The sequence below is a fragment of the Cylas formicarius genome, unplaced genomic scaffold, assembly GCF_029955315.1.
Source record: "Cylas formicarius isolate icCylForm1 unplaced genomic scaffold, icCylForm1.1 PGA_scaffold_5__7_contigs__length_24384050, whole genome shotgun sequence".
In the NCBI taxonomy this organism is placed as follows: Eukaryota; Metazoa; Arthropoda; class Insecta; order Coleoptera; family Brentidae; genus Cylas; species Cylas formicarius.
In genome coordinates, this window is record NW_026844341.1 from 17,708,973 (window position 1) to 17,735,856 (window position 26,884).

At 42.0% G+C, this 26,884-nt stretch overlaps 3 protein-coding genes across 3 annotated transcripts in view; all 3 read right to left on the bottom strand.

Moving 5' to 3' along the window:
* Positions 1–2,407: 2,407 nt before the first annotated feature.
* LOC132702417 (uncharacterized) lies at positions 2,408–16,913 on the bottom strand. The gene is made up of 22 exons (XM_060671009.1): positions 16,282–16,913; positions 16,001–16,224; positions 15,680–15,948; positions 15,383–15,627; positions 15,158–15,332; positions 14,916–15,102; positions 14,404–14,863; positions 14,176–14,349; positions 13,971–14,120; positions 13,852–13,921; positions 13,577–13,801; positions 13,370–13,425; positions 10,730–11,107; positions 10,445–10,678; positions 9,647–10,393; positions 9,419–9,593; positions 9,183–9,369; positions 8,677–9,136; positions 8,445–8,621; positions 8,247–8,396; positions 3,746–3,818; positions 2,408–3,695 (listed from the first exon to the last, which is right to left on the bottom strand). The coding sequence occupies exons 1-22, from the start codon at positions 16,902–16,904 to the stop codon at positions 3,465–3,467; spliced, it is 5,670 nt and encodes a 1,889-aa protein (XP_060526992.1). The 5' UTR covers positions 16,905–16,913; the 3' UTR covers positions 2,408–3,464.
* A 265-nt stretch (positions 16,914–17,178) lies between these two features.
* LOC132702534 (membrane alanyl aminopeptidase) lies at positions 17,179–20,596 on the bottom strand. The gene is made up of 12 exons (XM_060671221.1): positions 20,206–20,596; positions 19,915–20,151; positions 19,640–19,863; positions 19,318–19,586; positions 19,022–19,266; positions 18,798–18,972; positions 18,559–18,745; positions 18,040–18,499; positions 17,815–17,988; positions 17,616–17,765; positions 17,494–17,563; positions 17,179–17,445 (listed from the first exon to the last, which is right to left on the bottom strand). Exons 1-12 carry the CDS (start codon positions 20,583–20,585, stop codon positions 17,221–17,223), a joined length of 2,796 nt encoding a protein of 931 aa, XP_060527204.1. The 5' UTR covers positions 20,586–20,596; the 3' UTR covers positions 17,179–17,220.
* Positions 20,597–20,954: 358 nt separating this feature from the next.
* LOC132702418 (uncharacterized) overlaps positions 20,955–26,884 on the bottom strand; it is a 52,822-nt gene continuing 46,892 nt past the window's right edge. Inside the window, exons 36-44 of the mRNA XM_060671010.1 lie at positions 25,970–26,560; positions 23,293–23,610; positions 22,816–23,238; positions 22,397–22,764; positions 22,071–22,351; positions 21,835–22,019; positions 21,609–21,782; positions 21,340–21,556; positions 20,955–21,286 (exon numbers count right to left, since the gene is read on the bottom strand). Of these exons, the coding sequence (XP_060526993.1) occupies positions 21,005–21,286; positions 21,340–21,556; positions 21,609–21,782; positions 21,835–22,019; positions 22,071–22,351; positions 22,397–22,764; positions 22,816–23,238; positions 23,293–23,610; positions 25,970–26,560 (2,839 nt within the window). The 3' untranslated portion in view covers positions 20,955–21,004. The remainder of the gene's footprint in view (positions 21,287–21,339; positions 21,557–21,608; positions 21,783–21,834; positions 22,020–22,070; positions 22,352–22,396; positions 22,765–22,815; positions 23,239–23,292; positions 23,611–25,969; positions 26,561–26,884) is intronic.

Consider the following 26,884-nt stretch of genomic DNA (forward strand, 5'->3'; position numbering starts at 1 on the left):
TTTAAAACCAACAGTTTATTAGTTATTATATATTATTATATAGCAAACCTGATATTTCGCTAGAGCGGTTTGAACACGTACACGTTGAACGCTGAGACCAAAATACCGGAAACAACTGCGTATTGGTATTTTTGATTGGCGGTCAAATAAATTGGACATTGAAGACATTTTCGGAACATTGCGACACAACTTCATTAACGGTAATGATGAGCTCCCTAAGAATTACAAGAAATAACGACTCTAGAAGCCGGGAAAAATAATTTTACAGCGTAAAGATGAAATTACCAACAAGACTAATAAGGACTAACGTTAGTTGAACATACATGGCACACAATACCAAAAAAGTGTAAAAACGCAACGGACAACAAAACAATCAAAATCAAAATTTGTCCAGGTATTTGTATTCTGTATTACTGTGGCACTATCCAAAGCCTACTTGCTCAAAGTTCAAAAATCAAGGCTATATTTTTGGAAAGCTCTGGAAAATCAATTTTTCGGTTAATCCCTAATAAAATGTTGGTATAAAAAATTATTATTATATGCTAAAATTTCTACAACAAAAAAGTTACAGAGGTTCTTTAAAAATGCACATTTTCGAAAAATACCCTGTAACTCTGGAACAGAAACTGACATCAACGTTAAATTAAACGATAGGGCAAACCGTTCGAAATTATCCTGTAAACTAACCTCATCTTTACGAACTCAAATAATCACAAAAACCTTTAAGCCATCGGCATGTAGCTATGAAAAAGGAACTACTGAACCAACTTCTTCTAACAAGTAATTTGCAAGTCTAAGGACCCCCAGATTCAACTGACTTGATCTATTTTAGCAGTATATAAGTAGCCCAAACAGTGGTTCCTCTTTCTTCTTTGGTCTTTATTCTTTTGGTCGGCTTATTTTTGTAAATTTGTGTAACATGGGATTTATGTTACTAACTGCACAACTGAAATACTACTATTGTCAAAAGTTGTTGAATGTAATCTTTTTAAGTGCACTTAACAGCATACAGGTGGGGCAAAAAATACAAAAAATGCACATGAGTAAAGTATACCTGTTTAAAAAAAATGACCAAAATAATATAGGAAGTAATATTTCCAAAGTTGGTGCATGTTCGATAATCATGTAAGGTGCACTTAAAATAATGGCAAGCCAAACAATATACAGGGTGGGACAAAAAATAAAAAAATTGCACAAGAGTCAAGTAACATATTTCAAAAAATTGGGCAAAATTATATATGAAATAATATTGCCAAAATTTGGTGCTTGTTGGATAATCATGTAAGGTGCACTTCAAATATTGGCAAGCCAAACAATATACAGGGTGGAACAAAAAATACAAAAATTGCACAAGAGTCAAGTACCATATTTCAAAAAATTGGGCAAAATTATATATGAAATAATATTGCCAAAAGTTGGTGCATGTTGGATAATCATATAAGGTGCACTTAAAATAGTTGCAAGTGAATGAACTTACAAGGTGGGACAAAAAATACAAAAATTGCACAAGAGTAAAGTATACCTGTTTAAAAAAAATGACCAAAATAATATAGGAAGTAATATTTCCAAAGTTGGTGCATGTTCGATAATCATGTAAGGTGCACTTAAAATATTGGCAAGCCAAACAATATACAGGGTGGGACAAAAAATACAAAAATTGCACAAGAGTCAAGTACCATATTTCAAAAAATTGGGCAAAATTATATATGAAATAATATTGCCAAAAGTTGGTGCATGTTCGATAATCATATAAGGTGCACTTAAATATTTGCAAGCCGAACAGCATACAGGATGGGAAAACATTCAACAATTACACAAGAGTAAAGTACCCATATTTTAAAAAAATTGGTAAAATAATATGGGTAAATAATATTGCCAAAGTTGGTGCAGGTTCGATAATCATATAAGTTGCACTTAAAATATTGGCAAGCCAAACAATATACAGGGTGGGACAAAAAATACAAAAATTGCACAAGAGTAAAGTACCTATATTTCAATAGATTTGGCAAAATTATACAGGAGATAATATTGAAGAAAGTTGGTGTATGTTCGATAATCATACAAGGTGCACTTAAAATATTTGCAAGCCGAACGGCATACAGGATGGGAAAAAATTCAACAATTACACAAAAGTAAAGTACCCATATTTCAACAAAATTTGCAAAATAATATGGGGAAATAACATTGCCAAAGTTGATGCAGGTTCGATAATCGTATTAGATGCACTTAAAATATTTGCAAGCCGAATAGAATACAGGGTGGAACAAAAAATATAAAAATTACACAAGAGTAAAGTACCCATATTTGAAAAAAATTGGTAAAATAATATGGGTAAATAATATTGCCAAAGTTGGTGCAGGTTCGATAATCATATAAGTTGCACTTAAAATATTGGCAAGCCAAACAATATACAGGGTGGGACAAAAAATACAAAAATTGCACAAGAGTAAAGTACCTATATTTCAATAGATTTGGCAAAATTATACAGGAAATAATATTGAAGAAAGTTGGTGTATGTTCGATAATCATACAAGGTGCTCTTAAAATATTTGCAAGCCAAACGGCATACAGGATGGGAAAAAATTCAACAATTACACAAGAGTAAAGTACCCATATTTCAAAAAAATTGGCAAAATAATATGGGGAAATAACATTGCCAAAGTTGGTGCAGGTTCGATAATCGTATTAGATGCACTTAAAATATTTGCAAGCCGAATAGAATACAGGGTGGAACAAAAAATATAAAAATTACACATGAGTAAAGTACCCCCATTTCAAAAAATTGAGCAAATAATATAGGAAATTATTAATATTTTTCCAACACACAACATTTTTTATCTTAGTACGTTCTGTTTAAATATTATGGCATAACTTTTAATTCTAAACAACTTTTCTTACTTTTGCGCGATTTTTGTATTTTTTGTACCCTGTACGCTGTTTGACTCGCAAATATTTTAAGTGCACCTAATATGAATACCGAACATGGCAAAATTGGTATTTTAGTTGTGCCGTTAGTAAAAAAATACTTGAAAAATAAAATAGCACTTACGATAACAAGCGGTGGTGCTCAAACTTAATCATGCATTATACATTTTTTCACAAATTTTATTATAATAGATGATTGTGTATCCCGTAGCTTTGCATTAAAAGTGGACCCCTTATTGATAATAAACAATATATTATTACTAACAAGCAAAGCCCATCCAATCAAAAGTTTAATAATAACTCTACACTATTAGTTACCTATATCTCAACGATTTACACATTCGAGCCGTTTAGTCCAATTGTTGAACCACTCCGATTCTGAAATATCTTTTAATTGTGATTCAAGCTGTCTCAATTCAAACAAATCTGTTACTTAACTATAATAGAGCAATAGGAAAATAAACTATCATCTTAAAACCACTACTACTACTAGATGGTTGAAATTATATATTATAATATTTTTCCCGCTAATACTTAAGCTAATCAAAAGACTGTATTGTCGCCAAAAGTACTACCACCGCTACAGACAAGAGCATGCCGGGCGCGACCCTGCTGACCGAAGAACCATCCCGGAATTCGTCGAAGAACTCCCGGATTTCATGGACCCTAACCGCCATTGACTCGATTTCGTATTTGGCCTCTTTCAGCGCAGTTTCGACAGCTGATTTGTGTTCCTCACTTATGTTCGGGTGTTTTGTCAGTGCCTCCAGCTAAAAACGGTCCATATAAACTACAATTGTTTATAACCGAATAACCTCACCATTCTCAGTTGATCTGTCGTCGTCACAAACGTCCCTATATTCTTGATCAACTTGTCTAGATTCTCCTGCGAGCTGAAAGTCGAACGATTTGAAACCACGTTATTAATTAATTACTTAATAATTATAATTAAGTTTGTGTGCCATCCATACACAGTAAACAAGGAGCCAGAAATAGTCGAAAACAATTTAAAAAATATATAAATTAACTCTTAACACAAAAATATAATAACAAGTGAAATAACGGATGTAAATAAACCTCCAAAAAAGTCTAAACATGGACCCATACACCACATAACCATAGTTAACACGATCTAAAATCAAGGAATCTGGAAGTCTAATCTTAAGGAGACAACAACATGGTTATGAGCTTAGTTTTGTTCACTATTTTGCACAGTACTCGGAATTTGCAAATTTTGCATTTTTCCTATTAAAAAATAAAATTAAACCCCAAAATCTTACCGTTGCATGTCGGTTTGTTAAAGTGGACGGTGTAAAGTACATAAGGCGGTTTTAACTATGTCTGGGAACTTTAATCCTAAATATGCGATTCTTCTGTATAACACACATCTGAGTTTAACTTTGGAACATGGAATCCGATGTATTTTAAATACATAAAGTTAATAGAAAACGTTCAAAAAATTTCTGGATAAACCTAAATTACTTTCAATACTTCGACGTTAAAACTGAGCTCCAGAAGATCAGTTTCATTCTTTCCATTTATACGAAAACTATTCTTTTAAAAAAAACTCCACGACGTTAGGTTGTATAATCACGAGGTGTGTTCAAAAAGTAAGGTGACTTTTAAGTTTTATCAAAAAGTATTTATTTATTCATCAAAATTAATGTTGTCCCCTTCAAAGCACTCCAGGTAAGCACTTTCTGGTATAGCCAGCGATTTTGTTTTTATCATCAACATATTCGTTCTTCGACGACTGAGAGGCCTGATAGGAACAAGGACTCTGCTTATGGTCTGTTTTCCTTTGTTGCATTCACACTTATGCTATGGCACGGTGCTGGGGGGGAAAATCCTCAGCTGCTGTGGAGATTTTTAGAATGCAGAAAAGGGCCATTCGAGTCGCTGCTAATATAGGATATAGGAACCATTGTCAACCTTAATTTATAAAAATTAAAGTGATGCCCCTTCCTTGCATCTATATCTACTACCAGTTATTAGAGATACAAAGAACGAAAGGAAACTTTAGCGCTAATTCCGATTGCCATGCCTATCCAACTCGTTCGGAGGATCTCCTTAGACGGCCTAGGTTTAGACTGAGAGCAACTCGTTGAACCTGAAATTGTATAATGTTTTGCCAGGTACCGCGAAAAAGATGAGCAATAGAAAATTTAAACACACTATTAAAGAATTTCTACAACGTCATTGTTTTTATTCCCTGCGAGCATACATTGACACTGTCACTGGTATCGATGAGCTACAATTGTACGTTCCTTTTGTACGAAACGTCAATAAATGAATCTATCTATCTATCTATCCGGTGAGTATGGTGGTTGAGGCATGATTGAGAGTAACTTTAATTCGAATTAAACGAATGTTAATGTGTTAGTAGTTGATATTTTAAAATTTTTATAGTCATCTGTGTATATGTGTGTTTATATTAAATTGTTTAACTTACTAGTACCTCGTTCAAAAATAGTCAATAAATTTATTCTACTTTATTCTTCGAACTTTGCGAATATATGTCTGTCAAATTGATATCGGAAAATAATATTATTTTCTTCCGCAGCTTGCCAGGTGAAGTATCCTCTTTACTATTCGGTATAGCGGACAGGTTTTGGAGCCAGGATCAGCTGGACAGGATAAGTTGCTAGGGACAAGTATATCAACATAAAAAATTATATATCGAAGATCGAATGTAAGTAGCACGCCCAATTACAAAAGTCACCTTACTTTTTGAACACGCCTAGTATATTGGAAAATCACTTTACTCAAATCCAAAACAACTGCGATCACTAGTTTTGTCACCCAGACATATTTCACCTATAAATTTTTCAAGAAAATTAGCAATTGATGCTTTTGTTTGATTTCGTATTGATTTTTTCCAATGGTTCCATATGTAGTTAATTACACTGGTCTGCAAAAAAAAACTTTTTTTCTCTCCTTCTTGTTTTCATGCAAGAATTCATCTTATTTTATGCTCTAAACACGGAATCTGGTATACAAATAAGTACCACACATAGATTTTTAATTTAATATTTATTTCATCAAAAAACAATATTATTAAAGTATAAATTATTATAAGGAAATAAAAAAATGTGGCGGCTTGAGTTTTACAGTAAAAAATCCTAAATTATATTAATAAAACTAATAAATATCGTCAGATATTTCATTATGGAGTGATAGAATTCAAATTATTTAGTAGTTTTCTTCCTTTTCATAGATTCCATTGGAGTTTCTCGGTGAATTGATCAACAGATATCAGCAAGCATTGCTGCTGACCATTTTCCATTGTAGCGTTTTTCAATTTGCATTATATCCTGATGAAACCTTTCACCATGTTCATCTGATACAGCTTCAAGATTTTCAGAAAAAAATCTAAATGCGGGTCTAAAAAATGGATCTTGAGTGACATATTGCATCCTACAGCTTTATAAGCAGAAAGTAGCTCCCGAATGATTTGTTGATAGTTATCACTTTTTGCGTTCCCAAGAAAATTATGACACACCTCCACAAACGCTACCCAAGCTTTTTTTTCTGCTTTGCTCAACTTCGAATCAAAAACCTCATCCTTCATGAGCTCACGTATCTACGGACCTACAAAAATTCTTTACTTCAATTTCGCGTCACTGATTCGAGGAAATTTTGTTTTTAAATATTGAAAACCTGCACCATCTTTATTCATAGCTTTCACAAAGTTTTTTATGAGTCCCAACTTTATGTGAAGGGGTGGCAGAAAAATTATCTCGCATGGCACTAACGGTTTATGAGAAACATTTTTAAGTCCAGGAGTCAAACTTTTTCTTGATGGCCACGTTTTTACTTTGTAATGTTTGTCTTTTGCGCGACTATCCCACTCACAAAGAAAACAGCAAAATTTTGTGTATCCTCCTTGTAGTCCAGTCAGTATAGCGACAACTTTTAAATCAGCACAAATATTCCATAGGTATTGGGAATATTTAATTTTCTCAAGTAATACCTCAAGGTTTGCATAATTTTCTTTCATGCTTGTAGCATGTGCAATGGGGACAGATGGGTATTTATTACCATTATGAAGTAGAACGGCTTTCAAGCTTATCTTTGAAGCATCAATCAAAAGTCTCCATTCACTAGAATCTTCTGGAAAACTTAGTTTTTGAAGAAGCCCTGCAGCATCATTACAATATACCAAATCATCTTCCTTGGAGAAGTAACTTGTAAAACTTTCTTGCCTATTACGAAAATATGAAACTCTGGTACTTTTAGCCAATAGATTCCACTGTTTTAACCTTGATTCGAGTAACTGTGCCTTAGAGTTTGAAAGTCCCACGTCTCTAACAAGATCATTTAGGTCGAATTGTTCAAGTAAATGAGGTTCTGTAGATGAACATGAAGATCCAGGTTGAGATTGTAGACCTGAAATATTTTTATTTTCAGCCTTCTCATTAACTGGTGGAACTGGAGGTGGAGTGTCTTTATCACGAGGCAGATAGGACGTTCGGATAAACAATCTTATTTCTATTTTTTTTCGAGAATTCTCGTGTAAATGTCATGCAGAAATAACAATCAATCAATCAATACACAAATGTAGCAAAAACAATCTGAGGAATTTTTACAAGTCTGTGGCATTTTGTAACCTAAAATTACATAAAATTAATTTTAAAACAATTTTCAAACTTATATTTTATATTTATTGGCTCTACTTAAAAAAAATACTCAAACTACGCATCAAATACTTAAATCCAACGTAGAGAACATGAACTTTACGCAAAACTTACCAAAATATTTGATATAAAAGGTAAACAATTAAACGACAAGTTTTCACTGAACTGTTGTAGTGTCACAATGAATACTGCGCACGCGCGTATTTACTACCATAAAAATCACCTTCGGCACTTCCCTCCTTTCTCTTACAACTCTCTGAAATTCATTTTGTATGTATATTTACTTTTTGTAACGTTGACGAATGAAAAAATTGAAAAAAAAAAACAAAATTTTGAAATATAAAAAAAAAATCGAAAAATCTAGACGTGATAGAAAAAATCTGCCAACGGGGATAGATTCAAAACATTTGAATCATTATATTTATCATAAAATGTTTTACAGGAGGATTTCATTGCAAACCAGTGTTATATGCGCAGTAGCATACCAACAATTATTTATTGTACTTTCATTTGCTGTTCGATTTTTTTACTTCTTGGGCTATATTTATTAAATTCTCACTTCACTTTTCTCGAATTGTAATGTTTGAAATACTGAAATACACAAATAGATAAATTCTTTCATAGTTTCATTCATAATGACAGAAAATTTAAACAAAGCAACGTCAACGATAATATCATACTCACTAATCCCTTATTCGCACGTAGTTGTCCAAAACAAACCGAAGAGTTACGGTCGTGCCCAGATGACCCCCGTTAGCATACACCGACGTCCAGGCCTGTAGCACGTCCTGGAGCCTCACCCCCGGAGGCTGATGGACGGTCTGAAGTAAAAACCTAAACCACACCCAATAGATTTAAACCCTCGCGACCGATCGACATTACCAATTCAAGTAAGTCGAATTTCTAATGCATCCCAAACTTTGCAAAACTGCCCCCATCTCCGAGGCCTGCCCCGCTGCCTCTTGGAGAACCTTCCACAGGAAGCCAAAGTCCGAGTCGACGTCGTCGCTATAGCGCAACGCGTTGCAATAAATGAGAATTTTGAGGTTTTTCGGCACCCTGCGGTTAAGAAGAAACACTCAATCCATGACTTTCTTTCAAACTGGTGGCTTACTGGGCTCCTTCCTTGTACCGTTCGAACAAAGCCCTGGCGGTGGTCACGCAGCGCGGCTCGCCGTATTCGCAGAGTGCCGACAAGATTGCCACCTGCTTCAACTTGTCTATTTGGCTCTCGGGATTGACGTCGCCATAGAGTGCAATGGAAGATACTTTCCGGAGTCGATCCAATGCGTAAGCCGCCACCAGATCGCTTAGCGCGGGATACCCGCTGAGCCTGCGGTGGAGGTGCTTTATAGCCATCAGTCCTGACGTCCAAGGATAGTACTCGGTGTCGTTTTCCAGGTACGACAAGACCGTCAACGCTAGGGAATATCGTATAGCGCCTGACCTGGCCAAATTATACGCGTCGTTCACCAATGCTGCCCTGTTCAACACGTCTATCACTCTGTGATTGCTCTTGAGTACTCGTATTAGGTTGGCCCACAGTGTGGGATCGTAGTTCACCCTGTAGAAACCTGCCAGAAATAAAACTGACCACACTGACTACGATTCAATCGTCACCTGATTGTTGATTATTGAAGATGATCCAACTGTTGGTTCTGAGGACGTTCCTCATGGTGACGGTCTCACCTGGGCGTAGCCAAAGCTTGACGGTTGTTTCGGAAAATGCGCTGGTGTTATTGGACGCGGTGTAGGTAATCGGCACGTACCAAGAACACGAAGTCGTTTTTCCCAACGAGAATCGTTCCTAAGCCGCCGTTAATATTAAAATCGCTTGCGTCTAAGTGGTACCTTACCTGCGACAGCACCACGTCGTCTCCGCGGACGGAGGCCGTCACCACGGGATAACCAGGCCGGTTCGTCCAGTTGCCCATGATTACATCCAGTGAAACTCCGTCGGGCAAGACCGAATTCGGAGCGACAGCACCTAAAGAGCGCCACAGGTCCGTGGGTACCACGGTGTGGTACGCGCTGCCAATTCGAATTAAGTCAAATCCCACCTATTCTCTCGCCCTTTTACTCACTAAATTCTCAGGTATTGCCTGATCCCCGAGACGAACGTCTCACTCCCCAACGAACGCTCGAGCATCCTCAAAATTGAGGCGCCTTTACTGTAAGTTATCTTGTTAAATTTGGCCGAGATTTCTGAAGGAGTCAACGCGGCGGAGGTCAAAGCCACGGAGTCCGACCTAGAATCTACCTGCAAGGCGGTATAGACCTGATCTATCACAAACTGCTTGTCCAGCTCCCATCGAGAGAGAGCGCTCAGGCGAGCCAACGCGAAGTACTCGAAGTACTTTGCGAAGCCCTCGTTCAGGAAGAGGTAATCCCACCAGACACACGTCACCAAGTTTCCGAACCACATGTGGGAAGACTCGTGAGTCACCAAGAGAAGGATGGCCTTCGCGTTCGCATCAGTGGAGAGTTGCTGGTTCCAGAGAAGCCCAACTTCACGATATGTGACTATGCCCCAGTTCTCCATGGCGCCCGAATCGAAGTCTGGAATTGCGACGTGATCGATTTTGGTGATAGATGACGCGTTCCCGCCATATTTAATCCCCGTGATATTTTCCAAGCTCTCCATGATCCTAGTACCGTGCTCCAGGGTCAGAGCCCTGTCCTGGGAGGCTTCCTCTCTCGAGCAAACGCGGTACTCCAGTTCGCCATCTATCCGACTTCCGTTGGTGCAGGTGAATTTTGATATCACCAAAGCGAGACTGTACGTAGACATCACCGGCGTTTCTCTGAAGGTGGTCTTCGTGTAAGTGCCGCTACAACCGTTGCAAATAACGACCGCGAATACCTCGAGACGTCTCACCTACTTCCGCACGGTGGTCGACACTTCCGTATTGCTGATGACGTTATATTTCGAGGGATGAACGACACTCAGCTCGAACTTGGCCTTGTATGAGGGCTCGTCGAAGCAGGGGAACACCCACCTCGCGTAAACCGGCTCGAACTGGGTGGCGACAAGATATTCCACGTTTCCGGATCGCTTTTTGTAGTTACTCAAGTACAGGCCTTTCAGTATTTTGTCTTGCACTTTGTCTTGGTAGCTAAAATGTCACCACGTCACCGATGTCTTTGCAGACTCCTTCCCGGCTCACCTAATCTTCAATGTGTAGTTGGTTCCTGGTTTGAGTTCCAGCGGCGTCGGAAAAGCGAGAATCTCGGTGGTCGAATTGTAATGGCCACCACCGGCCAAGTGGATCGAGCTCTGTCCATTCCACAGGCTGACGTCCAGTACGGTGCTTCTAGTATGTATCTGGATATGCTGCGTGGTTTTTTTCACCCGGAACGTTAATGCTACCGTACCGGAATAATCCAGGTTTTTACGGGAGAATATTTCAGCAGGTATGACCAGTTCCACGCGGTATTTGGAGGGGAGGTAGTTGTCAGAGAGTCGGTACCCTCCGGAGAGTGGACTAGTCATGGTGATGGAGGCATACCCGAGACACAAAAAGCATAAGGCGAGACCAGCAAACCTGAGTACCCAAGATTATTAAAATTTTGGATTCGATATCTGATGTTCAAGTGCAATCGAGTGCATTAATCTACGATTTCTAATCTAATCTAGTTTAGATTAGTATTAATTAAATCTAAATCTTCACGCCTTTGAAGGTCGCAATGTATGGATACATTCGCCGATGGCAGTAAAACTTATTCTTCGATTTGACGTAATAATTTTCACCGATGGATTAATGAAAATTTGGCAGTCAAAAGAAACCGAAAACAATTACGGACTTTATCTCAATTTACAACTATTCGATAAGATCGCCGGGATCGTAAATGATACTTAAGGTATTTGTTATCATGATTCAAAACTGTGTTAAAAATTAGTTTATACAGATTACATAAAAAAGATTTGTTCCATTAGCTTCGGAAAGTTTGGTGTTTGGTCTCTGACTCTATACAAGGCGTCCCAAAATCATACCGTAGAAAAATTATATCTATATCGAAAAAATTGGTAACTGTAACAAAACACTTTCATTGTTCTACTATACAAGGTGTCTCGAAATTAGGCGACGATATTTTAAGCACGTATTCTGACCCAAAATAAGGATAAAAGTTCATATAAACTAGGGTCCCAAACGTCCTAGGTTTTAACATATACGGTGGTAAATTTGATGGCGATTGTTTGTAAATATTTGCGAAACACGTAAATATTTTTAAATAAAATTTGGTACCGTTTCTAACCTTTTTAGGCTCTATTTCACGAACTGAAACTTAGTATTGGATTGTCTTCATGGTTGAGTAACACAGGGGAGGCGTCGGAAATATTTTTTGTTTTTTTAATGTTTACAATCTAGGTAAGCCTTGCATTCTTAACATTTTACCAACCTAAAAATAAAATTGTTGTACTACTAACAATCATAATAAGTTATTTTTAAGACATTTAAGAAAAACAAAGCTAAGGGTACCTTATTTATGTAGAAAACTTCAAATTTTGTAGTAGTAGTAGAATTCGTGGCAAATTTTTCCCACGCCTCCACTGTGTTACCCACCGCTGAAGACAATCCAATATTAAGTTTTAGTTCGTTAAATAGAGAGTTTAGTAACCGTATCAAATTTTTGTAAAAATATTTACGTGTTTCGAAAATATTTACAAAAAATCGCCATCCCCTCTTCAAATTTGACATCCTGTATGATTCAAACTAATCCGTTTTGGACTCTAGTTTATATGAACTTTTATCCTTATTTTGGGTAACAGAATACGTGAGTAAAATATTGACGTCTAATTTCGGCACACCCTGTATTTTTTGAATTATTTTTTTGAATTACAGTTTTAAGTTTCTACCAAGTGTCAAAAATGGCGCTGTTACCATTGAAAATTTATTGTCGAAAATCACATAGGCGAAAGATGAGACTTTTGGCATATTTTTTCCAGACCAAAGCAATATTTCCTCAGCAAGCAAAAAGATTGGGAGGTTATCAAGTGCTTTATTTCGGAATGAAAAATTCGGTTGGACAAAAATGCAATTATAATTTTTTTAATATTTTTGATTAACAGTAGTCGTAGATATACAGGGTGATCCGAAAATAAAGAGCCAAACAGCAATGCTAAATTTTAGTACGTTTTTTAAATGTCTACGTGAAATCTTGGATTCGGGGATCAATCGAGATATCGAACAGGATTTTATTTAATTTTTCACATAAATTGCAGAGGGCGAAAACTACACCCCTATAATCCGCATGCTATAACTTTTTTGTTAGTAACGTTCGGTAACTTTTTTATTTGAAGGTTGTGTAATTTCTAATTAAAAAAAAGGGAAAACTACATTTATTTCGATAAAACGCGCCGTTTGTTTTTTGTAAAATTTAGATTAATTTTTTGGCAACAATTTTACAATCAAAATTTAAAATATATTTGATACATATTATTATTCCAAGTGAATAAGAGTTTATTAAAAATGGATAGCATTCTACTGAGACGGCTATAGTTGACACTGTAGATTTTAGATTCGTTGTCGCAAAAAAATTGGTTAGTGCCTCAGGGTAGTACTTTGGCTCCACCCTTGTTGCTCATTTTTATAAACGATTTGCCGGTGAATGATGAGCGACATTGTACAGAGTCAGGTTTTTTATATTGACTTTTGGCCCATTGATTACAGACCACCCTGTAATTTCGGATGCGTCTAAAACGTACAAGAAAATGTTGCTAGTTATTCCGCATCGCTAAAAACTAACCAAAACTGATTCTTTAATAAAAAAAAGAGCAAAAAAACATCTCCCTTTTCGAAAATTACCTGCTATAAGGGAGCTGCATATTGCGTGACGCGCCGAGACTAGTCACTTCGTTTCGCTAGGGTAATTATTTTGATTAGTCGTGGTATCTGACTAGCGATACTGCTAATAAGGCGACTATTCCGATAATACCCGCTTAACAACCCATAGCACCAAGTGCGCAAAAAAAACACGCCTCTATTGTTTAAAGTCTTTACTGAACCAGTTTACCACAGCCCTCGTCTTACAACAACTATAGACGTAAAAGCGAGCCACCAACTGCCCCCCTTCATCAACCCCCGAGACCCCGAAGACTGCACCTCGTCCAAGAAGCTCACCACGTCCGCCGCTTTGGCGGCCGCCCACGCCATATTGGACTTGACGCTATTCAGTGCGCTAACGGCAGTGGCGTTGTGACTAGCGCTAATCCCCGGTAAGTCGATCAGCATCTGAAGCTGCAGAGGAACTATTACCCACGACTTCCGCGTCCACAATCTCCACTTACCGCTTGCAGCTGCTCCTCGGCATAAAAATAGTTGGCAATACTCGCCACCAAGGAACCCACGTCGGAGTAGCTGGAAATTTGATCGCTGAGCGTCATCGGATACGGTTGCGCATACTCACTATGAAGTTAGAGCCGCGTAATTCTCGGCGATGAACTCCATGGCCGCTATAGCGCCCAGCTTTCCGCCACTGGAGTAGACTGACGACCACGCGGTTGAAAAGTCCTGCAGCCTGATACCCGACGTCGCGTTGATGGTCTGGTTCAGGAACCTGGAACATCCGAAACTTGCCAACTTGCCAGGAGAGCGGGTTCTTTTTCTAGTACCACTTCAGATGCTTCGAGTCTTGGGCGCAGCCAAAGGAACCCAAGATGGTGACTACTTCTGACGCTAATGAGGTTTTCCTAAACTGCTCCCACAAAAAGTTAAAGTCGGCTTCGATGTCGTCACTATACCGCAACGCGTTGCAGTAGACGATGCTTCTCAGGTTCTTGTCGACGCTGCAATTACGATCGGTGAGACCAGCACGCTCTTCTGTTCATCCCCATCGTTACCTCTTTCCGTTTTTGTACTGAGCGAAAAGATCTTTAACGTGCGCCACGCACGTCGACTCTCCGTAACGACACACCCTGGTTATGACGGTCACCTGCTTCGTGGTGTACACCTGGTCATTGGAATCGAGCTTGCTGAACGGTACCGTGGCATAAACCTTTTGCAAATTTTCTAGCTGGTGAGCTACGAGCCTCTTCCCGACCGCAGATTCGTAACCTATCCTCTGGAGCAGATGGTTCAAGCCCACTATGGCCGCATACCACGGGTAATACTCCTCTTCGTTCTTCAGGTACGAGAACACACTTAAGGCGTCAGAGTACTTTACCAAACCGGACCTCGCGAAGTTGTACACGTCGTTCAACAATTGGGCCCTGTTGAGGACGTCGATGGAGGTGTGATTCGACCGAAGCGTCTCCTTGATAGCACCCCAGAGAGCGTCGTCGTAATTGACCCTGTAGTAACCTGCAACGATAGCAGTGACCCTCGTTGAATCGCGCTTTCGGGAATATGATACCAGATTGTTGGTTATTTAGTACTATCCAATGGTTTCCCTTCAAAGCTCCCTTCAGGGTGCGGTTTGCGCCAGGCGTTAGCCAAATTTTAGCCGAAGTGGCAGTAAAAGATGACGTGTCGTTGGACAGCGTGTAACTGATCGGGACGTACCACTGCGTCGTCGCAGAACCGCTCAGCAGGAACCGTTTCTGTGTGTTAAAACAATGTCAACAGAACCAAGACCCACTTTAGCAGAGGACGCACCTGGGATAAGATGACGTCATCTCCGTCGGAAGTCACCGTCACCACCGGGTACCCGGCAGCGTCAATCCAATTGGTGAGCGCCGCGTTCAATGTCACTCCGTCGGGTAATGACGACGATGACGTGAAGTTGTTGAGGGATCCCCACAGGTACGACGGTACAGCGGTCGAGTAGGAACTTGCAATAATTAGATAACTGCACTGTATTCAAAACGACGGACGACTTACTAAGTGGACAGGTAGTGTCTTATCCCAGACAAAAAGTTATCGGCTCCAATCACGTGCTGGACCATCCTCAGGATCGAGGCCCCCTTATTGTAGGCGATGGTACTGAACTTATTCGAAATCTGCGACGGGCTGGACGCTTTAGAGGTAAGCGCGTCCGAGCCGGTGGACGAGTCGCTCAAGAGGGCAGTATGGACCTGCTCGACCACGAACTGCTTGTCCAACTCCCAGTTCGACAGTTGGCTGACCTGCGTCGAAGTGACTGTCGCTATCTGAGCGCACGACTCTGTCAGTACTTACGGGAGCAGCGGCGAAGTACTGGTAAAATCTGGCGAAGCCCTCGTTCAAAAAGATGTAGTCCCACCAGTCGCAGGTCACCAAGTTGCCGAACCACATGTGGGTGAACTCGTGGGCGATTACCAGAGCGATGCTTTTCCTGTAAGAATTAGACGAGTCCTCGGCGCTCCAGAGCAAATTCGTTTCCCTGTACGTGACCATGGCCCAATTCTCCATGGCGCCCGAAGCGAAGTCCGGAATAGCAACCTGGTCCATTTTAGCGATCTGATCACCTGGAAGAAAAACGCTGCCATCGTAACCCACGTGGTCAAAAATCCTACTTACCGTATTTGCTGCCGGTAATATTTTCGAGGGAACGCATAATCGGGGGTCCCAACTCGACGGCCAGGGCCCTGTAATCTGCTTGCTCGGGTCTGGAACATACCCGATGGGGCACACCGGCGGCTATGACGTCGCCTGCGGTGCAGGTAAACTTGGAAACGATGAATGCCAGTAGGTACGTGGACATGCGCGGCGTCTCCGTGAACGTAGACTTGGTAAACGTGGAGCTGGTGACAGAATCACAAGTATGGATGCAGATCGGGAAGTCATTTAAATAGACTTACTTGACGACGACGTCAGAAGCAACGTTGGTGTTGCTCAGAACGTTGTAAGTGGCTGGCCTCGTAATGCTAACCTGAAACTTTGCCTTGTACTTGGGCTCGTCGAAGCAGGGGAAGGCGTGTCTCGCGTGGGTGGGCTCGAATTGGGTCGCCACCAGGTACTCGGTCGTCCCGGAAGCCGCCTTGTACGAACTCAAGTAGAACCCTCTGAATATAGTCGTGTCTAGCTCTCCGTTGTAGCTTATCGCCAATGCGTAGTCGACACCGACCACCAGCTCCTGTCCTAGACTTATGGTGAGGATTTGGGTGGTGCTGTTGTACTGGGCGAAGCTGGTAACGGTCACGGTATTAGATGCAGCAGTCAACGCTACTTCCGTCACAGTACTCCTCGTGTGTATTTGGATCTCGCGGGTGGCAGACTCTACACGAAAAGTGATTTGAACTCGACCCCAGAATAAGAGGCTTTCGCCATTGAATACATCTTCCGGAACGGTGATATCGACTTCGTAGCGACTTGGCGCGTAGATCTCCGGAATCCTGTAACCCCCGTAGTCTTCCGCGCTCAGGGGATAAACGCGAAGGATGAACGCTGAGATTAGGAGGCTGCGCAAGCTCCACCTGATCATGTTTCTGCTTACGACGGAGCTAAACTGATTTGTCTTTCGTGATGGCTTAGTAATTTATAACTTAATTGCGGCGATTTGACTAGGTTTAAGTATTGTAATCCTTTCGTAGTCTGGCTGTCGTAAAAGGATAGAGAGGATTATCGAGAGATTTGATTTTATCTCAGCAAAACGAAGATTGCGATGACGTGGAGCTGGAGTATGCCTTGCAGTAGGCGAGTACGATATTATCACGAATCACTCAACCACAACTTGACACACCAATCAAAAAGCAATACACATTTCGCAACAAATTTATTTCAATATCTACATGCATATTTTACAAAACCAGTCCTCTATTAAAAGCTAGAGCGCCAATCGCAATCAGTAGAGCAGAAGACGCTAGGTGAACAGCGCCCGATGACTGTAGCTCGTCGAGAAACGCAGATACGTCTTCGGCTTTGGAGGAGGCCCAAGCGATGTTCGACCTAGCGCTGGTGATGGCGCTGTTGGCTGTAGCTCGATGACCGTTGGAAAGCGTCGACACGTTCAATACTTTCTGGATCTAAAGAAACAATTAAATCCTAACCGCGAGCACTTTCGAGCCACTTACCGACTCCAGCTGGCTCTCCTCGAAGAAGTAGTTGGCGATAGTCGATATTAAAGACCCGACGCCGCTATAGCTGCGAAAGACAAATGATCAAAAATAATTCTTGGAGTCAGCGCGCAACTTACTAAGCGGTCAGCTCGGCATAGTTCTCGGCGATGAACTCCATGGCGGCGACGGCACCGATCCGTCCCCCGCTTGAGTAAACGCCCGACCATGCAGTCGAGAAATCTTGCAGTCTGACTCCGGAGGTAGCGTTGATCGTTTGTTTCAGGAACCTAGAAGGAGGGCGGGTCTTTGCTCTGCCAAGCTTGCCGAAAGACTCACCATTTTATGTGGGAAGCATCCTGCGCACACCCGAAAGAGCCCAGGATCGTTACAACTTCCGAGGCGAGGGATGCGCTTTGGAATTTGTCCCACAAGAAGTTGAAGTCAGTGTGGAGGTCGGTGGAGTACCTTAAGGCGTTACAGTAGACGATACTTCTTAGATTCTTTGGAACGCTAGGAAACATTACCGTTTCAAACGGGTCTAAATAGGTACCACATGGTTACCTGTTTCCGCTCTTGTATCGCTCAAATAAGCCTTTGACCTCTTCCACACAGCTGGTCAATCCGTACCTGCAAGCTCTGGTCAGGATCGCCACTTGCTTCATGGTGTACACCTGGTTATTCGAATCGAGTTTGCTAAAGGGCACAGTCGCGTAAACTTTGTCCAGATTTTCTAGCTGGTGAGCTATGAGTCTCCTTCCGATCGTGGACTCGTAACCAATCCTCTGCAGAAGGTGGTTCAACCCCACTATGGCCGAATACCACGGGTAGTACTCCACCTCGTTCTTCAGGTACGAGAACACACTCATAGCGTCAGAGTACTTCAACAAACCGGACCTCGCGAAGTTGTACACGTCGTTCAGCAGCTGAGCTCGATTAAGGACGTCGATCTCTGTGTGATTTTCCTGCAGGGTCTCTTTAATCCTGGACCAGAGGGCTGTGTCGTAGTTAACTCTGTAGAAACCTGAAAACAGCATCAATCATCATGGTTACGTGATAGTTAACCTCGTCACCGCAACTAACCCGACTGCTGATTATTGATAATAATCCACCCTTGGTTGTTGATGGCATTGCTCAGAGTGTAAGCCTGACCCGGGCGCAGCCAAAATTTGGGAGAGGTGTTGGCGAAACCCTTGGTGTCGTTGGACAAGGTGTAACTAATCGGTATATACCACTCCCTGTCCTCGGAGCCGCTCAGCAAAAATCTCGTCTAGTATTTCAACATTGAAGGACGTATTCACCATATTCACCTAAGAACTTACTTGGGATAATATGACGTCGTTTCCGCTGCTGGTCACTGTCACCAGAGGGTGACCGGACTTTTCGACCCAATTCTCGATGACCACTTCAAGGGTCGCGTCGCTCGGCAAAGAATTCGTAGGAGCGAAACGCTGGAGGACGTCCCAGAGATTCTTCGGCGTCGTGGCCTTGTATGAGCTGAAATAAGCACTTGGTTACTAGAAACGGTGATCGCATCTCCGCTCACTATGTATCCAGATAACTATGTATTCCCGACAAGAAGTTCTGAGCCCCTATGACGTGTTCGATCATACGGAGTACCGCCGCTCCCTTATTGTACGTGATGGTACTGAATTTGTTCGACACCTGCGATTGACTAGAAGCTTTCGAAGTGAGCGAGTCGGCGCTCAATGACGAGTCGGTCAGTAGAGCCGTATGCACCTGTTCCACGACGAAGTGCTTGTCCAACTCCCAATCTGACAGCTCCTCGACCTGCAAACCTCTGCTCGATACAATATTCACATTGCATTAGTCGAAGCTTACCAAAGCAGCTGCGAAGTACTGGTACAGTCTCGCGAAGCCCTCGTTTAAAAACGTATAGTCCCACCATTTGCACGTGACCAAATTTCCAAACCACATGTGGGTGAATTCGTGAGCAATCACTTGCGCGATGCTCTTCTTGTACGAGTTAGAGGAGTCTTCCTCGCTGTACAGCAAACCGGTCTCCCGGTAAGTGACCAGACCCCAGTTTTCCATGGCGCCGGCTGAGAAATCTGGTATAGCGACCTCGTCCATCTTGGGCAGCTGCTGAGCTGAAAACACACTTGGGTTCCACCGTCGCGCTCGGGGTCGCACTTGCACTAACCGTATTTCAATCCGGTAATGGTTTCCAATTTGTTCATAATAACTGATCCGAGCCTCACCGCCAAGTCCCTATACTGAGCCTGTTCCTTTCTGGAACATACCTGATGGGGCGTGTCGACATCGATGACTTCGCCCAAGCTGCAAGAGAAGTTCGACACGATGAACGCGACCAAGTAAGTCGACATCCTCGGCGTTTCCTTGAAAGTCGTCTTCGCGTACGTGGTGCTGGAAACCGATAGATTAATTGCGATCCAAGTAGACGTTTCTGAGGCCTACTTAATCGGGTCTAGTTGAGCTTGAGGCATATTGCTCAGAGCATTGTACGCTGCGGGATGCGTTATACTAATCAGAAAAGTTGCCTTGTACTGTGGCTCGTCGAAGCAAGGGAACGCGTGCCTCGCGTGAGTGGGCTGGAACTGGGTGGTCACCAGGTACTCCGTAGCGCCGTAGCTCGTTCTGTAGCTGCTCAGGTAGAACCCGCTCATACTCGTGGTGTCTAGATCCCCGTTGTACCTAAAAACGAATCTAATTGAGTATCCTGCAGTAGCCGAAGCCTCGGTACCCGACTCTATGTTCAGGGTGTAAGTTGTGCCGACAACTAGGCTTTGACTCAGCTCAATGGTTAATATTTCGGTGGTAGAGTTGTATTTTTCGAAACTGCTGACGGTGATTGGTGTCGAACCCGAAAACAAGGTCAAACTGGTGATGGCGTTCTGCTTATGTATACGAATCACGTCGGTCGATTCGCTGATTTCAAATGTGATCGAGACTTTTCCGGAAAAGGCCACTCCTGCGCCGTCGAAGACATCTTGGGACACCTCGAGGTCAACCACGTATCTCGATGGTAAGTATATCTCGTTTAGTCGGTAGCCGCCGTACTCCTCAGAGGTCGATTGACCCTGGATCACCACGAGAGTTGTAATTAGGACGCCGAGTTCGGTCCACATTTTTACTGGGTTTCCGCAGGAAGGTACGCGACGCGACTAAATCTTCTTCGACCTCGGGAAAAGCTTATAAAGTCGTCTCCTTATCGATAAATCCGATCTTAGCGAAGCTGTAAATGTCCTCGCTCGCTATTGTTTAGTGCTTATGGCGGATTAACGACATGATTGGGTACCGAGCGTTTTTTCTAGGCTCAAATTGATTGAACTGCACTGAACAAGATCGCATTCAATTAACGACGCGTTAATGATATTACACATAAAAATGTTTTAAAAGATTACCCAAAGAACTTAAGTGTTTGTTGGGAACTGGCGACGAACAAAATCAACCAATTTATACTATACTTTATTATCTTCGAAATTTCACAAACAACTTCAAGTCAATAAATTAACACTACATATTACAAAACAATCGAAAAACCTCCCTACGCCAGGGAAACTAAACAGCTGAGCATCGTGCAAACGACTACGACCATCGCCGCCATTGCTGACCCGCCCACTCCAGAGTTCGGATTCTCGGTCGTCGAAGTAATGGGTCCGACGGTCGATGTGGTAGTTTCTTCCTCGACCAAGCCATAGTACTGATAGAGTTGACTCCTAGACAGTCTGGCCCACTCCAGATTGCTTTTTGCGGAAGTTATGGCCGACCTGCAGTCTTCTAGCACAGCGCTGTCATTGGTCGCATTACTAGACGCGAATGCGCTAAGCTGCAAACTCAAACCTGTTCACAAAGCTCAAGGCTCGATCTTCCAACACTCACTTTGTTCACTTGAGCTTCGGTCGTGAAGTATTCGGCGATTCCCCTAATGACATTCCTCATGCTCGTATATCTGGACTGGATAATGTCGTAATTCTCCACGAAGAAGTCCAAAGCGACGTCGACACCGACGTCGCTGCTGGAATAAACCCCCTGGAAGACCGACACGTAGTCCTGCGACCTGACTCCTGAGTCGTCGGTGATGGTTTTTCGCAAGTACCTGCAAGAGTGGCGTGCTCGGAACTAGGTATTCACCATCGAAGATTGCTTACGATAACAATACAGATTCATTAGCTGCGCATCCCAGCGCCGATATGAGGGTGGCTTTTTCCGTGGCAAGGGTCGCGTTTTCGTAGACGCTCCAAAGGAACTCCCAATCGTTGACGACGTTGCTGCTGTAGACCAACGCGTTGCAGTAGACCACTGACCTCAAGTTCTTATTCGGACTGAAACGGTCACATTGGATTCTAGTTCTCGTGCGTCGCTGACTCTACTTACGCCACTGACGTCCTCTTAAACTCTTCGAATAGTTCGCTGACATTACGTACGCAAGCTCCGTCCCCTAGCTTGCAGAACCAGCCGTTAGCCAGTTGCCGGTTTAGGCTCTGGACATGATCCGACGCGTTGGTGTCTTGCAACGGCACCGAGTCTTTCAAAGTGGACGACAACCGCAGCACGTGTTTCTAAAACAGAGTTTACGACGATTGTCTTAATTACGGCGCGGTCGGGCGTACCCCGATCTCGTTCCCCAATGTGGTGTTCAGTCCGACCCTCCTCAGCAGGTAGTTGAACCCGCTGAACGCTGGATACCACGTGATGTAAGAAGCTTCGAACTTTAGAAATTCCAGCACCTCAAATACGCGCGAGTAAGGCAAGTACCCAGCTCTGGCCAGGTTAAAGGCGTCGTCTACGATCTGAGCCCTATTGATTTCATGTATGTCGGAGAAGTTCGCTCGAGACAGTGCCGCTCCGAGCTTCGACCACGAGGCGTAGTCGTAGTTCACCCTGTAAAAGCCTACCGAAGCCAATGTCATCGTCGCTCTTTAAGGATTCCGCTTACCTATCTGCTGATTGTTAACTACGATCCAGCTGACGTTGGAGCCAAGCTCGATAGTCAAGTCGCCGTCTGGGGTGAGCCAATATTGTGGTGCGGTATTCTGGAACCGCCCGCTGTCGTTGGAGGAGGTCAGTGTGATCGGGACATACCAAGCGGTACTCGAGTCGTTGCCAGAGAAGAGGAACCTCTCCTGTGAGATGACCGCGACGGTTTCATTCACGGTTACGTTCACCACGGGGAAGCCGGGTCTATCTATCCAGTTTCCGAGGACAACGCTCAAGTTAGCACCCACCGGCAAATTGCTAACGCTGTTGTTCACCGCGCCTTCCAGAGCGACCAGTAGATCTTCCGGTTTGGCGCTGCCATTGGCACTGGAAAAACTTCCTTCTTCACGGCTCAAACTGCACCAATAGGCTACTCACTTGTCGCGCAGGTAGTTCTGAAGGGCAGCTCTGAAATTTTCGGCGCCCAACACGTGCTGGATCATCCTCAACACGCTGCCGCCCTTGTAGTAGGTGATGGAGCCGAATTTCGCGGATATCTCTGTGGGTGTAGAAGCGGCGCTTCTCAGCGCTTCCGCGGTGGTGTAAGAGTCCTCGCCCATGATGGACTGCACTATCTTGATGACGTATTGTTTGTCGAGTTGGTATTCCGGCAATACTTCGTTGGGTACCAGGTACTCGAAGAGGGTGGCGAAACCCTCGTTGAGGAAAGTCTCGGACCACCATTTGCAGGTGACCAAGTTGCCGAACCATTGATGGGCGAGTTCGTGGGCGATGACTCTGGCCACGTAATCCTGGTAAAGGGCGGCTGTGTTGTTGTCGTCGTACAGCAAGGCCGTCTCCCTGAATGCGAGCTGGTTGTCCTAGGGGGAAGACTGAGAGCAATGGTATAGTTACCTATAGGTAATAAGACCCCAGTTCTCCATAGCTCCAGCGGCGAAATCTGGTATGGCGACCTGGTCGAGTTTCGATACATAACCGGTGTAGTTGATACCGGTGTATGTGTTGAAGACGTCGACGTATCTGGGGGCTAGGTCTACTGCGAAGCTTCTGGTGTCGGCGGTCTCGTTCCTCGAGCACACTCGGCTTGGGTGAGCCGCGTTGCCTTCCAAAGGGGTGCCATCAGTACACGTAAAGCGGGATATGATAAAGGCCACCAGGTAAGTGGGCATCACCGGTGTCGTTTCGAACGAGGTCGTGGCCAAGCCAGTGTTGCTGCGGAGAAGGCATTATTGAACATTCTCCCAGAGGAAAAGAAAAAAGTTCGTTTTGCTTTAGTGTTTGCCAAATCAATTTTCAGACCCATGATTATCGGGATTAGTGATTCAATTAACACGTCATTAGATAATGTCTGTTTTAATTCGACTTAGCGCAATTTTTCGTCGACGTTTGTTTGCTTTTAGCGCGATTATGAAAAACGAGCCGGTTAAAAAAAAATATGATTCACGCAGACAGGGAAGAATTTAATAACCCATTTGAGGTAATAATAATAATAATAAATTGTCTTTAATGCTGTATATTTTTATATACAAATATACAGTAGAGAAGAGGCGAAGTGTAGCAAAAACTACTCCACTTAACCTCTTAAATGTTTAAGTTGAAAACTAGATAAGAAGTTATACATTGATAAATAAATATAGTACAAAGATAAATGTAATAGTAATATGGAACAGAAAAAAATTATTAAAAGTTAGCAGTTTCAATCTGAAACATTTTTTAAAGAATTTAATTGAATGTGATTTTATTGAATGGGGTATACTGTTAAAAATTACGACTGCGTCATAATAAAAACTAAACGATATTGTGGCAGTGAGAGTCTGTAGGGGTGCCTTAAAGCCGCTGATTCAACATTACGAAACTGCAGTTTAGATCGTAAGTAGGACGGATTGGATGTGCTAATAAGTTGGAAAAACCATAGACGCCAAAAAGTACTTGAAAGTACTGTCAATTTTTAGCCCGCTAAGTTCTTGGATTTTGCAAAAAATCCTATCAAATTTACGCAAGCCGAAAATAAATCTGCAACAGCTGTTTTGAATTTTTTGCAATCTATTATTAATACCAAGACATGGGTAATGGAGGACTAAACCATAGTTCATAATCGAAAGGACAAGTGATTGAGCTAAAAGCTTCCGTAAACTGAAATTAAAGACAGTTCTGTGCCTGTATAAATGGCGCAAAACCAAATAAGACTTTTTCGCCAACAAAAATACATATTCCACGAATCTAAGTCTACAATCAAATATAACACCAAAGTTTTTATTACAATTCACAATTCACCGTTCACCGTTAATTAATAGATATATTTAGGATACTTGTTTACTGTTAAGTTTAGGAGAAAAGAACATTACTGCATTTCTTAGTTATGCAAGTCCAAATTGATATAAATTGAAAATAATTTATAATAAATAAATAAATTTATAAAAATAAATAAATAATTTACTATCGAATGAGAAATATAAGAATCAATATCAAATAATTTAGGATCGAAGGAGTAAAATAGCTGACTGTTATCAGCAAATGAAGGCAAATTCAAATATTCGATGGATGTATAAACATCAGAAATATACAGTAAGAATAATATAGGTCCAAGAACAGAACCTTGCGGTACACCTGATGAAACAGGGAGAAATTTAGAACTTACATTGTCAAGGGTACCTGTTAATTTAAGTAGTTTTCAAAAAATCAAGTCGAGATATCATCGAAACCGTAGTAACTCAATTTGGCGCATATAACTTTATGGTTAAGCCGATCAAAGGCTTTAGAGTAATCCAAAAATATAAGTGAAGAAAAACCATTATCTAAAGAACTAATAATGTGATCATTGATGTGTAAAAGTAGACAAGACTACTAAAACCTTTGCGAAATTCAGATTGACTGTTAGTGGCAATACGATTGGAAATGGACTTTCTCCAAAACTTTAGAGAAAGTTGGAAGAATACTGATTGGACGAAGGTCTGAGAACGGGCTGGGGTTGTTATTTTTGCCAATGGTGTGATCAAAGAAAACTTCCAAATACTAGGAAAATAGCCTACTTCCAAACAGCAGTTAATATTATGTGTAACTTTCGGAGCGGTAATGTGGAGGGTCATCTGAAGCATTCTAGCAGGTGCAACACCATCAGAATTGGAATCGATAGTTGCGACTTTAAATGCAAATGATATATTCCAGTTGAACTTGCGATTTTCATAGAAAAAACTAGTTTGGGCGCAATTGTCAATATTGTCAAATAATGATTAATGTCACTGCGATTTTTTAAGTTAGGTGGTATTTCCAAAGTCGGTCGATTACAAATTTTAAACATATTTCAATTGTAAGACAAGTATTCTGATTTTTCTTCACGTACTGCACTTGTAACAACATTCTTTATAAGCAAAGTAGTCAGCGATAGATTGTTTTCTAATTGTAATAGAACTAAGTAAACGCAACAGGTCAAATTAACTGCATCTAAAAGTGCTAGATAATGCTTGTGTGCTGGGTTCTCTTAGCTTTTGAATTATGGAAAACTGAGCGTCAAGCGATATGAGTAATGATGCGATCTTCAAGTGTGACCTGACCTTGACTTCTACAGACTTACAGATTAGTGTTGATGGAGGTGGCTGGGGTATTACTGAGCGCCGTGAACTCCAAAGGATAGGTCAGGCTGATGTCAAACGAGGCTTTATAAGCGGGCTCGTCAAAGCAAGGGAACGCCTTTCTGGCATTGGTGGACTCGAACTGAGTGGTAAGTAGGTAGTTCGTGACGCCCTCGGTGTCGTTGTAGCTGCTCCTGTAGAAGCCGTTCATGTTCGTGGTGCCCAGGGTACCGTTGAAATCTATCCGGAGCACATGTTCCGTGCCGTTGGAAACGACGTCACCTAGTACTATCGTCAGTATATCCGTAGTAGCATTGACGGTGTAGTTGACGGACGCTACAGAGTCGACAGTGACGTTCTCGATCCTGATGTGCTTAGAGCTAGAATGTAGCACGATTTCGTTTGTCGGTTCGGTGACGTTGAATCGAATAGAGACAGTGCCGGTGTAGTTGTCGCTGGTTTCGCCAAAAGCGTCTTCTAAGACGCTTAGATGGACGTTGTAGTTGATGGGACTGTAGATGGTCGGTAGCCTGTATGCGTGGCAGGCGCAAAAGGCGGCGGTAAGCAGCAGCGTCGAGGTGAACATTTCGCCGCTGCGAGTAGATAAGAATCGGTGCTCGTAAAATGATAGAAAAAGGACGCAAATTCGCATTATGTTTGCCGAGTTATGTCACGAAAGGGATTTATTTTAATTGACGATAATATAATCGCTAATTACACCGCGTTGCTAATCCCGCCTTACCTGGATCTATTTTTCGGCAATTGGAGAGAACACGATTTTTACGTCGTGCCGGATCGCTCGAAGGCGTTTTTTCTAATCAAAGTTCCGAGACATCCGCGCAACAACCTTGCGGTTAAACTCGGTGTAATTCACATTAAACATAATATTACATTTACAATTTTAATTATTATTAAAT

What these genes read in the sequence shown, in the direction of transcription:
- LOC132702417 (XM_060671009.1), bottom strand. Translation starts at nt 16,904, where the DNA reads ATGATCAGGTGGAGCTTGCGCAGCCTCCTAATCTCAGCGTTCATCCTT. An exon ending in AGTACTTCGCCGCTGCTCCC is followed by an intron (nt 15,628 to 15,679) that starts GTAAGTACTGAC and finishes ACTTCGACGCAG; the next exon opens with GTCAGCCAACTGTCGAACTG. An exon ending in ATGACGTCATCTTATCCCAG is followed by an intron (nt 15,103 to 15,157) that starts GTGCGTCCTCTG and finishes TTTAACACACAG; the next exon opens with AAACGGTTCCTGCTGAGCGG.
- LOC132702534 (XM_060671221.1), bottom strand. Translation starts at nt 20,585, where the DNA reads ATGTGGACCGAACTCGGCGTCCTAATTACAACTCTCGTGGTGATCCAG. An exon ending in TATCAATAATCAGCAGTCGG is followed by an intron (nt 18,500 to 18,558) that starts GTTAGTTGCGGT and finishes TGCTGTTTTCAG; the next exon opens with GTTTCTACAGAGTTAACTAC. An exon ending in CGATACAAGAGCGGAAACAG is followed by an intron (nt 17,989 to 18,039) that starts GTAACCATGTGG and finishes AATGTTTCCTAG; the next exon opens with CGTTCCAAAGAATCTAAGAA.